General features: G+C 30.8%; 1 protein-coding gene across 2 annotated transcripts in view; it reads right to left on the bottom strand.

The window, feature by feature from the left end:
- LOC114326299 (leucine-rich repeats and immunoglobulin-like domains protein 2) overlaps nt 1–14,793 on the bottom strand; it is an 831,802-nt gene that overhangs the window by 197,125 nt on the left and 619,884 nt on the right. For both annotated transcript variants that reach the window (XM_028274612.2, XM_028274611.2), the window contains one exon: nt 6,489–6,768. In XM_028274612.2, coding sequence (XP_028130413.1) covers nt 6,489–6,768 — 280 coding nt within the window. The remainder of the gene's footprint in view (nt 1–6,488; nt 6,769–14,793) is intronic.

Here is a 14,793-nt window from a genome sequence, read left to right as displayed (position 1 = left end):
ATTGCCATGATGGTCGCCAACGTCCGAAACGGATAGGCACTACAAGAAGAAGAAGATAATTTAATTTAAACAAAATGGACGTTAGCGTTAGATTTGGTGACAATAATCATGAACAAATTAAAGATTTGTTAAAAAATAATACGCCCCAAAATACAATTAAGACAAAAAGGTCTGCTTGGACACAATTTGAGCAATTTTGCACAGTAAGGAACTATCAGTTGAATGATAATACAAGTATTCAAGAAATTGCAAAAGTTCTTAAAGATTGGGGAATGAATATGAAGAAAATGAATGGTGAAGATTACAAGGAGTACTCTGTTAAAACTATTTGGAATGTAACAGCCAAAATGATTCAAGAAAAATATTTTTCAGAGTTTAATATAAGTTTTAACCCGTTTATCGACATTGAATTTAAGAAGGCAAGAGACGTGAGAAATGCAAAAAGGAAAGAGTTACAAAGTCGTCCCGAAAAAAGAAAACAAAGTGCTATAGCGCTGGATGAAAAAGAATATTTGAGTATTATAGACTCGTGCGATGAAAATAAACCGCTAGGATTAGAGATGAAATTTTTTAATGTTGTCTCTTACGAGTTAGCATGGCGCGGTGGTGAAGGTGTTCATTGTAGAATTGATTATTTCAAATAAAAAATAAATAATGCCGGCAAAGAAACAGGAAGGATTGAATATAATCCAATTTTTACCAAAACATGCCAAGGTGGTCAAAAAAAGTGTTCGGATTCAAAATGACTGATACCAAACATTAAAGATCCAGAAAGGTGCCCAATAAGACTATATAAAAAAATCATGGAGAAGCGTGGTAAAAATATTACCAGCGATAGATTTTTCCTTACCCCAAATCCATACTGGTAAACAGGTAATGGAATATGGTATAAAAATACTCCCATTGGACCAAATGAAATGGCTAAATGGTTGAAGAACTCTGCAAAAAAAATGCGGATTGGACACACAAAACCGAGAAATAACAAATCATTCAAGCCGATCCAGTGTAGTATCTCATCTTGTTAAGGCAGGAATTCAAGAACAGGAGGCAATAAAAATAACTGGACAGGCCACAGCTTCTTCGTTAAAACCTTATTTACAAGTTATTGAAGAACATCATAAAAAAATTATTAATAAACTTAGAACAACTACTACAACTGAGTGCATTGCCAGTACATCAACTGCGACTGTAATTAATGATACTGAAAGTGACGACAGATTAGACGTTACGAACGACATTGGAAAATCTCATATTAGTTATAAAAATTGTGTTTTTAATAATTGTTCATTTTCGATTTAAACAGTTTTTTATGTATTAACAATATAATAAATAAATTGGTTCATTTTTAAATCATAAAATAATTTATCTATAACCTACTTAAGACATTGATCCAAGTTGTCTTAAAAATATTTCACAGATGCCCGTATTTACTAATAATACATATTGGTTCACAAAATAATCTTTTCAAATACCACTCGTCCTCTAAATTTTGCTTGATAAATTTTTTCGTTTTCATACTTAAACTTCTTTATTTAGGGTAAAATCACTCAAACAAACCGAAATGGATAAAATCACTCGTCCTTCGGACTCGTGATTTTATCATTCGGTTTGTTTTCGTAATTTTACCAAATAAAGAAGTTTTCGTGAAAACAAAAAAAAATAATCGATAAAATTTAGAGGACTCGTGGTAATTACCTTTGATAATAAATAAAGATCCAGTTTTCCAGAAAATTAATTTTTCTCCCGAATCATACAGTGTGAAGTTTTGTTTTGTATTTCCCCCTCATTTTTCCATCTTATTTCCTAAAGTGCTATTTGAAGTGCTAGTGGATATCTAGTTCATATGTTGTTGGGATAATTTCTGCATTTTCCCTATTACTAGCATTTTTTTCACATTCAAAGTTCAAATTTTTTACGATATCTTTTTTCTTGTTTTTTTTTATTTTCCTGGTCTGCTTGTTGTTCGACTGTTCTTCGTCACTGTATCAGTTTTTTATCTTTCTATACTGCAGTACTACTGATACTACAGTAGTCAGATAGTTATCAGATTTAATTTTAGTTAATTAGTAATTCCATTTAAAATCAGTTATTTTTTTTAAATCAGTTATTATTAATAATAATTATAATTCTGGTATACGGTAAAAAGAACCGTTATAGCGGCATATATTTTTTTTTGTTTTCTCTTTGTTTTTAGAATAAAATAGAAATATGCTTTATTGCCATTGAAAATTGTACAATTTTATATACAAAGCTTACAAAGAATCATAAAAATAAAACAATAACAAACACAATTTACTAAAATTATATAAATCGTCAATATAAATAAAAAAAAATAATTAAGTAAAACAAAAACAATATAAAGCAAAATTTAAATAAATTGCAAATTGCAAGTTTTAAACTAAGAATAATAGACCTGGATCCCACGTACCAAAAAAAGTTGATTAAGAGCAAGCTGAAAATTTGTTAATAGCTTAACAGTGTCTAGTGGGACAAACTTTGATGGATGGGAACACTGGAACAGGGGAAGTTTTAATTGTGGAACAGGTTAAAAATTTGGTACGTAATAAGGTTAAAAATTATTATTATGAAAGTCAGAAAGTGACCAAATCGGAGTTTAAAGAAACCCTACAAGATCCTAAAGAAATTTTTGTCATGATTTTATTACAAAGCTGTTGTTTTTAATTATTAACAATGAGCGCTAAGCGCGTATTGAGGCGTCCGTCCAATGGTACATCTCTTTCGCACTCACGCGTGTGTGATAAATTAACTGATAAATTACTTTCTGGCGCTTGATGTTGTTAATGGCAAGTACCTATATTGTTTTTTTTTCTAATGTTATTTCTAATGTTGTTTATTTTTTCATCAACTATCGTTAAGTTAAAGGCCTAATATTTTATATAGAATCAATCACGACAATTATTCTAATTCATTCGCTTTAACAAATAAATATAATAAAGGGAATTTCAAATAAATCCAAAAAAAACATTCTAGTTCATTTATTTACCATTTATTATAATAATATGTATAATTACCAAGGTATTAAGAAATGTGTTTTTGAATGAATCAGAATAATTATTGTCATTATTGATTCTATATCAGATATTAGGCTTTTAACTTGACGATATTTGATAAAAAATGAATAATATTAGAAATACCATTAGAAAAAAAAAACAATATACTTGCCATTAACAACATCAAGCGCCAGAAACTAATTTATCAGGTAATAGCGATTTATATAACAAGGGAGGAAAGTGCTACTTTTCCTCCCGAGAATGAAGTTTACTGCCCGACGCGTAGCGGAGGGCAGTAATCATTCAAGGGAGGAAAAGACACTTTACTCCCATGTTATACATATGGTTTTTCCACCTTCGTCAAATTAATAACAAGTCATTTTTCATTTTTACTTAATTTATTTATATAACTAACCAACAAAATTTATTAAAACTAAAACTAACAAGTAGGTACAATATAACTGTCAACTGTCAAATATAAGTCAAATTATTAATGTAAACATTGTTAAATAAAAATAACAATTTACTGTTTTTTACTATTCTGCAAAATACAGGGTGTTTTATAAATAAACGTTAAAATGTATAGATACTTACGTAATAGAATATAGATATTGTACAGGGCGTCAATAAGTTCATGAATGAAATACCATGATGTCACTTTTACTTTTCCTCCCTAGGGAGGAAAAGTACAACTTTGCTCCCTACAATCAGGTCCGGAAAAGTATACTTTCGGTAGAAGTAGGTGGAAAAGTAATTTATTACACACGCGTGATTGCGAGAGAGATACACCATTGGAAGGCCGCATCAATATGCGCTTAGCGCTCATTGTTAATAATTAAAAATAACAGCTTTTTAATAAAATAATGACAAAAATTTCTCAGGATCTTGTAGAGGGAGCTTTAAACTTTGATTTGGTCACTTTATGACTTTCATAATAGTAATTTTTAACCGAGTTATTAAGCCTTTAAAATAGTCATTTTCGCGTTTTGTTTTAATTTTAAATTGCGTATAACTCGACCACTATCAATTTTAGAGAAAATTCAGGAGACCTTTTTTGCTCAGAACGACCCAAAAAATCTAAAAAAAAAAAATGACTTTTTGACTTTGTTCCGGCCGTTGTTTTTGTGTTTCCGACCGCGGTACCGCCTGGCAACCTGTGGATTTATTATAAGGACCTCCTTTTGAGTAAGTGACTATAAACAAAGTCATAGGGAAGGGTGCCAAACAAATTTAAAAAATCATCTTTTTTGCCCCGGATATACAGCGTGTCTACTTAAGTTGGAGACATATGGGAAACTTTTTTGTTATTCATTTTACGAAAAAAAGTTATTCTTTATAAAAAGTTCTGCATGCTCTAAAACCTAAAATTCAATCATCATATATCAAATTTTGTCAATATTATACGAGGTATGTCAAAAAATATGAACTTTGTTCAAGAGTAAAGTACCTTTATTTCTCTCAATATCGAAAATTCTTATTATGAAAAGTTGTTTGGAAATAAAACTAAGATCAAATATGCAATTACATGCTTCTAATTGAAAAAAAAATATTTTCCAAAGTTTTCTCAAATTTATTGATACTAACTTCGTTTTTATTTATTGCACATACGATAACTCTTTTATTATTACTTTTACGAAAAAAATGTATTCTTTATAAAAAGCTCTGTATGTCCTAAAACCGCAGATACAACCATCAGATGTCACATTTTATTAATTTTATACGAGGTATGTCAAAAAATATTAATTTCACTCAAGAGTAAAGTACCTTTATTTTTCACAATATTGAAAACGGTTATTAAAAAAGTTGTTTAGAATTAAAAACTATGTTTCAATATTCAATTACATCCTTTTAATTGAAATATTGTGAAATATAAAAGTACTATAATCCTGAGCGAATTTCATATTTTTTGACACACCTCGTATAAAATTAATAAAAGTTGATATATCATGGTTGTGTCTTAGATTTTAGACCATACAAAGCTCTTTATAAAGGATAACTTTTTTTCGTAAAATGAATAATAAACGAGTTATCATATTTGTAATAATTAAAAACGATGTTGGGTATCCATAAATTTGAGAAATTTTTTTTTTCAATTAGAAGCATGTAATTGCATATTTGATCGTAGTTTTTAATTCCAAACAACTTTTTATCATAAGAATTTTCGATATTGAGAGAAATAAAGGTACTTTACCCTTGACCGAAATTCATATTTTTTGACATACCTCGTATAATATTGAGAAAATTTGATATCTGATGATTGAATTTTAGGTTTTGGGGCATGCAGAACTTTTTATAAAGGATAACTTTTTTTCGTAAAATCAATAATAAAAAAAGTTTCCCATATGTTTCCAACTTAAGTAGACACGCTGTATATTTTTAGGTTTTCTGAGCCATTTTAAACAAAAAGGTTTCTTTTCATTTTTCTCAAAAGATGGTAGTGTTCGAGTTACTTATAAGCGATTTAAAATCTAAGAACTGCGAAAATACGCATTTTTGAGGCTTAAAAACAAATACATAATTAAATTATTATTTTTGAAAAATAATGAATGGGTTGCATGTGTGAGTCCATACTATTGTAGTAAAGAAAAAAGAGACGTTCTCACAAACAATTTATTTTACAACTGACGACCGGTTTCGCTGTCTACAATATTCATAGCATCTTCAGGTCACGGTAAAAGTAAAATTAAATGCTACAAATAACAAAAAACCAGAGTTAGTTAAGTGGTCTGGTTGAAATCAAAGGGTAAAGATCAAGCCAATATTAAAGTATATATATTTATGCATGCATATAAATACTAAAATGTACGTAAATATGGTTTAACAACCCTTACACTCACATACATGCAAGCATTCAAATGTAGTGGCAAGTAAAGTATGTCAAGTATAAGTATAAAATGTACACTTACTTTCCGGTATAAGGGAAGAATATAGTAGTATTCAATATCATACTTTTTCTCCAAATTATGCTAAAGGGAGAGATGGTAGAGGGACAGATTTGATTGTAATGTACAAACAAAACAAAATAATTGGCAGGATCTTGAGGGGATTAGTAAGGGAACACGACATTAAACCGTGAAACCAAAAATTGTTAGTTATATATAAAGTGATGTTATTTTTAAATTTTTTAAAGTGTATATTTTTAATTTAATTGGGATTATTAGATGTTGTTCTGGATGTTCAAGAACTGATGGATGTAAGATTCAATCTTTGAATTTGTATCAAAAATTGTTTACCAATTTCTGTCCAAAAATTTCGCCCGGCGCCCTTCTGATTTTTCTAAAGGGGACAGTTTCCGCAAAGAAATCGAATCGGACATTTTTTCAAACCGGAGCGGCCGCGGCCTCACATAATGGACTATTTAACGTCTTAACTTCTTCTCTATCTGCTCTATTGTCTCTAATTTAAAAAATGACGTCCGACACACAACACCATACAATTGAGTAAAAAAAGATATAAAACGAGTAGAAAAACACTTACCGATCGAGCTGAGTGAGGCTTCTTCCACAACCGACAAACTGCTATTGTGTATAGTGAGATGTCTGATGTCCAGACCGAGGAAAATAAAACCGGTTAATTTTCGCAGGTTGTTGTGTCTCAACTTCAAATAAAAAATGGTCAGAGATTTTCCTTTGAGTTTTCCCATGGCGTCGTTAATGTGTTGTTGATCGGTGAACTCGCAGAGGATGTCCAGGCCATTCTTTTTGACCGTACAGGAGCACGGGGAGATTTCTGCTATCGGGGGACATTGCTGTTGACTCTAAAAAAGAATAGAAATAATAGAGCCAGGAAATTAAACGGGTTATCGGACAGGAGATTACTGTTCAGGGATTAAAAGTTCAAACTACCGTGCAATGACATAAAACTATTTTTATAAAGGATGGATTTTTCTAAAAATACTGGAAAATCTATAGGTAATACGTAAATCGTGCTTTTTTGATTGGGAAAATTTTACTGATTAGCTGAAAGATTCAATTAATACTTTAGTTTATTGCATATTTATTATAAAAAAATATAATTCAGGTCCTTAGAATACAAGGGGTGTATGTGATGAGTTTTGAGAAAACTTTGTTCAATGGTAGGGGAGCCCAAGCGGGGATTTTTGCAGTTACTCGAGCGCGTCAGATTATCATATGGGGAGAAACGCATACTTCTACCATATATTAGCTCTTAACACAGGCGGGTTGTTAAGGGGGGCCCGAAAAAAATCTATCCTTAAAAATACTCGAAATTGTCAGATTAAGATAAGGTAAGTTAAGGACATGCAAAACAGTGTATATTTAACCCGCCGTTACACGCGTCTTCTATTGTGACGTGGTTGCACGCGTATGAGCGTCGCCCTCACCTACATAAATTCGACTTATTTCGAGAAAGAATGAATGTCAACATGTATAAATATAAAATGGATTGTACTCACATATTATAGAAAGTCTCGTAAACCAATTCTTTTTATTAATTTAACAAAACAAAAGTAAAAATAATATAGATCAAAAGCAAGTTTTCTTAATTTTCAATTTCAGCAAGCCACTGAAGAAATTAACGTTCTTTACGCGAATTCATTTTACTAAAAATACAAATTAAAATTAATAACTGTTCTGAAGCTATTTATTTGTGGCATTTATGTAATTAACTATTAATATTTTGTATTTTGATAACGACGTCCGAGGTGGAATTCGAAACGTCAATAAAATCAATTTTTCAAGTTAAATTGTGGCTTATTTCCCAATTAGAATAGGTAAATTTAAAAATGGGTTCTTAACCAGTGGCGCACCTAGAATTTTCCTCTGGGGGGAGGGGGTTTGCTTGGGCACCGAAAGTTTTTTGTATTATTTGTGAAAGACAAGTTACATTTTCCTACCTTCTTTTATATATATTTCTATATGCCTATATTCTATATGCTCTGGGTGGGATTTTAACCCCCAAACCCCCCCTCGGTGTGCCACTGTTCCTAACCTAATCCAAACAATAATATTTTAATTAAACCTACCTAAATATTAAATAAAAACCTAAAAGTTTCTTTGAGATAACAGAAACGTGATTTCACCGTGACTGCACGCGCAGTGAGGAATTCCCTCACTTGAAGAGGGATGTCTCTCCTTTCAACTATCACACAGCACACTGACCGCCTGAAATATTCTATAACTTTTTCATACCCTCTCATGAACCATGCTAAAGGCATTCCTGGGTGCTTAAGGTTATCGTATTAGTTTACACAATTTCATTGCTTATAAACAAATATGGTGAGGGATTCCCTCATAGCGCGTGTAATGGCGGGTTAAAAAATCTGACGATTTGAGCGGGGCAAGGTAAGGTAAGGTAAGGAAATGGGCAAGTTAAAATTTTCACAAAAAAAGTGAATAATTCTCGAAATGAACGTTAGATCGAAAACATAAAAAATAGGTTTTTAACATTTTTTAAAATCTATCGAATTATATCAAACATGACCCCCCACGGAGAGGGGTGGGGAGTAAATTTAAAATTTTAAATACAAATCCCGCGATATTTCGCAAAATAAACATTAGATCAAAAAACTGCAAAATACACTTAATTGATATTTTTGAAAAATCTATCGAATTGTTCCAAACACGAATTGTTCGAATCTATCGAATTGTTCCCCCACGGAAGTGGGGTGGGGCGTTACTTTAAAATTTTAAGTAGGAGCCCCAAATTTTTATTCCAGATTTTAATTCTTAACGTAAAAATAAGCAACTTTTATTCGAAAATTTTTTTCAAATTATGAATAGATGACGCTATAATCAGAAAAAACCATTGTTGTAAATGGAAACTTAAATTAAAAATGGAAAGTCCCCACTAAAATGGAAAACTTTACTTAACTTTTTTTGATTAATTTTAACTATTTATAATGGGAAATAAGCCACAACATTATTAAAAAATGATTTTTATTAACGTTTCGACGCCCAAATCTGGTGCCGTTGTCAAAATACAAAATACTACTAACATAAACAAAAATGTTGTTGCTTAGTAAAAAAATTCTTCTAATAATTTATTTAATTTGACTCTTTTATATCGGCAATTCAGATACATATGATACATTTTAAAGTAGAAACTTTAAAATGATATTGCCAATATTTATGAGTTGCGTTCCTGGGACGACTTTACTGAAAGATAGTTCATTCGATTACATGAAATCAACTCCAACTCAAGAATATCCGTCACAAAAAAATCATAGCATGTGATCTGTCTTTAAAAAGACAACCATATGCAACGGTGACATTAAAATTGTCGCGTTAGAGATCTCATAATAAATCACGAGGGAAAACCAGGAAAAACCTCGTGATACTATCCCGGCATCGTAAGTATTTGGTCTTACATTTAATTTACTCTCAAAATTAATACCAAATTCTGACTTTACTATAATTTTGTTTAAATTATAAATAATATCAATAATACATGGTACACTAAAACGAAAATATAAAATATGTACTAACTCGACTATTGATTTACTAATTGTGGTATTTTCTTTCTATTGACTTCCTCTTTCAGTATGGGTATCCACATTCTACTACATTCCACCGATGGATTTGCGACACAATTGGTTTCGTTTAGCATAATTAGAGCCGCTTCTTTGATTTTCCTCTTTTTACTATCTGTTTCTTTCAGGACTATACTTGAATCTCTCCACTAAACTCTATGTTCATTATCCCATGCGTGTTGACATATTTGAGATCTCTCAAATTCTCTATTTTTAATATAAGATTGATGTTCACTTATTCTAACGTTTAATGGTCTTGATGTTTCACCTATATAAAACTGTTCGCATTCACAAGGTATTTTATAAATACAATTCTTTGTCCTTTCTTGTTCATTGTTAGGTTTAGTTTTAGATAGAATAGATCTCAATGTGTTGGTTGTTTTGAATGTTGTTGAAATGTTGAATTTATTTCCTATTGTTTTAAGTTTCTCGGATAGTCCTTTTATGTATGGTATTGATATTTTCCTCGTATTATTTCTTGTGAATGTTGTAGGATCCCGTTCTTTGAATGGAACAGAACAACATAGACACTCAAATATGTCAACACGCATGGGATAATGAACATAGAGTTCAGTGGAGAGATTCAAGTATAGTCCTGAAAGAAACAGATAGTAAAAAGAGAAAAATCAAAGAAGCGGCTCTAATTATGCTAAACGAAACCAATTGTGTCGCAAATTCCTCGGTGGAATGCAGTAGAATATGGATACCCATACTGAAAGAGGAAGTCAATAGAAAGAAAATACCACAATTAGTAAGTTAATAGTCGAGTTAGTACATATTTTATATTTTAGTATTACTTATACATCCATGTATTATTGATATTACTTATAATTTAAACAAAATTATAGTAAAGTCAGAATTTGGTATTAATTTTGAGAGTAAATTTAATGTAAGACCAAATACTTACGATGTCGGGATAGTATCACGAGGTTTTTCCTGGTTTTCCCTCGTGATTTACTATGAGATCTCTAACGCGAGAATTTTAATGTCAGCGTTGCATATGGTTGTCTTTTTAAAGACAGATCACATGCTATGATTTTTTTGTGACGGATATTCTTGAGTTTTGGTTGATTTCATGTAATCGAATGAACTATCTTTCAGTAAAGTCGTCCCAGGAACGCAACTCATAAATATTGGCAATATCATTTTAAAGTCTTCTACTTTAAAATGTATCATATGTATCTGAATTGCCGATATAAATGAGTCAAATTAAATAAATTATTAGAAGAATTTTTTTACTAAGCAACAACATTTTTGTTTATGTTAGTAGTATTTTGTATTTTGACAACGGCACCCGATTTGGGCGTCGAAACGTTAATAAAAATCATTCTTTAATAATATTGTGGCTTATTTCCCATTATAAATTGTTAAAATTGTAAAAATGCCACAAGAAAATAGCTTCAGAACAACATTAACTTTTTTTGGTTTTAGAACCTACTCTTCACAACCCAATAGATCACCAAAGCCCTCGAGTGACTGTACATTTAGCATACTTCGCTCCCCTACTACAAAGTTCTAAACAAATTATAAAATCTAGGTAGGTACTACTTAGCATATTTTCAATGACATGTTATTTTTGAAAATGTTATTGTTAGTTTCTGTAGCAAGTTTCAAGCCACCATGTTTTCTATGTGTTTGGGAGTCCATGTTTGTATTTAACCCAATTTACTAAAAATTGTCACTTACACCCCAGTGTCCTAGGGGTCTCAATTAAGTGATTTATTTAAGTACAATAAATAGTCGTTATTAGCTTTTTTATTTTGAAAACTGAGTTTTGAAATTTTGTATAATTTTCGCCAAGAAATTAAATACAAACAATATATTGATACTTAGTTTAAAAAGCTGATGTATGTATTTAACTAATTTACAAAAATAAGATTATTATTAAAAACGCGATAAATTATTAATTTCAAAATTTTATGTAAGTATTTATAATTGTCTTATTTTATGTATTTATGTATTTGTCCATTTTTTAATTTCGTCAGGTTGCCAGAATCAAAAACTTCGCGTATAGTGTCGCATGTAGGGGGGTGTGTGCCACTGGCGAGAACTACCGTTCTCTGGGATAATGTCTTGACGGAAATTATACATCATTTCAAAATTTCACATTGTATTATTATTAGTATTCTTTTTTTTTAAATATGGATGCTAAGTAGATTCTAATAAGGTAAAAACATACATGTTACATTAAAAATATATGGATTATGGACTATTAGCTCAGGAAATGAACGGGAAATCCGACGATACCGTGTAATTTTCAGGGGCAACTCCGAATTGCATGAAAATTTGGATTTAGGTTCTACTTATCCTCCACTTTAAAGTTGAAATTGTGCCGTTGGTTGCATTTACTTGGGGGGTGACACTCACCCCTTCTTGGGGGTGAAAAACATATGTTCAAGATAAGACAGGAAATGGATAAATTGACTGATTTTAAGCAACTTTTGTTCTATAGAGTTTTTTACGTAAATCAATACTTTTCGAGTTATTTGCCATTGAAAATGTTGATTTTTCGACAAAAAAATTACGTTTTAAGACGGTTTTTTGCAAATAACTCAAAAAGTAAACGTCTTATCGAAAAAAATATCCTTGGCAAAAGTGTAGCTTATAAAAAACCCAAAAAAATGTTGTATCAGTAAAGTCTATCAATCAAACAAAAACAAAGTTGTAGCTCATGAAAAATACGTCCTTATTCGTCTAATTCCAAATCGAATATTTCAATATGAAATCACCGAAAAATTAAGCACTTTTCGGAAAAACCCGTTTAAACTTTTTTAAAGTGTTTATAAAAAGCTTTATTTCAGTTGTTAACAAAAGCTTTAGCATTAAAAATAAGCGAGTTACGCTCAAAATAAAGTTGGTCCTCTTTTTTTTTGTAAAAAATCATGAAAATCTCGCCGTGTTTAGCTCCCCAAATGAAATTAATCGCTACCGCTTTACAATCAGCTTACTTACCTATCTATTTTTTATTATGATCTGTCAGACTCACCGGCTTAAAGTGTTTATTTTTGAAAAGGTTATAATTGAGAAAGCTTGAATGGGTCACTAATCACGAGTGTATGCAAATTTTGAACAGCCATATCTTAACCAATTTTTGTCTTACGGAGAAACAAAATGAAACTAGCATATTAATAATAGCAAAACCTACATTTTTTTACTCTTAAGATTTTCCTTATCACTAATACTTTTTAAGTTATTTTGCAAAAATGAAATTTTTCAAAAATTTTTAGAAAAATTTTTTTTACTATAAAACCAAATGTTTTCAAGAATAAGCACTTCAAACCAATCAAACTTACAGATCATATAAACAATACACATACAGTTAAAATAGATGGTAAAGCCAAACGCTTAATTTCATTTAGGGTGCTAAATAGAGGGAGGTTTTCACGATTTTTTTTACCAAAAAAGGGGCCAACTTTTTTCAGTGTAACTCGTTTATTTTTGATACTGTAAACTTTTGTAAAAAACAAATAATAGGATTTTTTTTCGATACTTTAAAAATGTTAATAAGGTTTTCCCGAAAAATGCTTCTTTCTTCGGTGATTTCGCGTTGAATTATTCGATTTGGAATTAGACGAATAAGAACGTATTTTTCATGAGCTACAACTTTGCTTCTACTCAATTTGTAGACTTAACTGGTACACCATTTTTTTCGTTTTTTCATGGGCTACACTTTTGTTAAAAACATTTTTTTCGATAAAATATTTACTTTTTGAGTTATTTTGGAAAAACGGTCTGAAAACGTAGTTTTTTTGTCGAAAAATCAACATTTCAAATCGCGGATAACTCGAAAAGTATTGACTTACGTAAAAAACTTTATAGAACAAAAGGGGCTTAAAATAAATCAATTTATCCATTTCCGGCCTTATTTTAAACACACGTTTTTCACCTCCAGAGAAGGGGTAAATGTCACCCCCCAAGTAAAAGCAACCAACGGCACAAATTCAACTTTGAAGTGGAGGGTAAGTAGAACCTAAATCCAAATTTTCATGCAATTCGAAGTTGCCCCTAGAAATAACACTCCAAAACCGTCATTTATTGGGCTATATGCTAGATTTGCGTGAATCAACCTGTGCATTAAGGTGATACAGTAGCGATCAACAGGTAGCAAAAACGCGTTCCAAGATTGCGGCTGTAATTTTGAATATTTTTTCGAGATATTTGGCACACGTATTCGTAATATAATAAAGAATGGCGGTACAGAGCCCAATTTGAAAAATATATTAATATGTGGAAATTACTCTGTAATTAAATACAATATTAAAAAAACGAGCCTGTACCGCAATTAAGAAGAACCAAAAAATACACTTTCTTCAAATAAACTTTTTTATCCGATGCCTAGATTTTGTGTCATTTTGGAACTACTAAAAATTTTTATTTCATTAGTAGTTCCAAAATGACGCAAAATCTAGGCATCGGATAAAAAAGTTTATTTGAAGAAAGTGTATTTTTTTGTTCTTCTTAATGGCGGTACAGGCTCGTTTTTTTAATATTGTATTTAATTACAGAGTAATTTCCACATATTAATATATTTTTCAAATTGGGCTCTGTACCGCCATTCTTTATTATATTACGAATACGTGTGCCAAATATCTCGAAAAAATATTCAAAATTACAGCCGCAATCTTGGAATGCGTTTTCGCTACCTGTTGATCGCTACTGTTTCCTCTTAAAGTTTATGTTGAAAATGCGCATATTTATATTAAAAAGGTTACGGGTTTTTATAATTTTTTAAAACAAGGACAGAAATAATTTTTTTCTATAAGTGGTTAGAAATTGCAATACAGAAGAAGGATATGAAATTTACGTGGGAAGATTTAGAGACGTCAATCAGGAAATAAAAAAATTATAAGGGAAAAGAACAGAGCTAATAAGAGAGCCAGGAAAACAAGAAATCAGGAAGACAAAAATAGAGTATACCGACTGAATCGGCAAGTCAAACAGGCTGTAATAGAACATAGAAGTCAAAAGTGAGAAATAAACGATAGAAAACTCACCTTTCCACTACACTGAGAAAACGGAATCGTCTACTCTTTAGAAGAGAAACCAGAAGTGATGAGAAGAACTATCGAGAGAGAGTGTACACTGAATTATCAGCAAGACGATGAAATATATTTTATCGAAGATATAAAAAAAAAATGAAGAGGAGACCCACAAGAAGAAATATTAAATCCCACATCACCCAGAAATATAAGTGAACTGATCAGAAGAAGTTCACCAAGGGAAGCACCTGGTCCAAATAAAATCACTAACAGGGCTCTAAAGTATCTTCCTTCAAAAGCAATTGAATATTTA

Source organism: Diabrotica virgifera, chromosome 4 (assembly GCF_917563875.1).
Source record: "Diabrotica virgifera virgifera chromosome 4, PGI_DIABVI_V3a".
NCBI lineage: Eukaryota > Metazoa > Arthropoda > Insecta > Coleoptera > Chrysomelidae > Diabrotica > Diabrotica virgifera.
This window is presented reverse-complemented; position numbering and strand designations above follow the sequence as displayed.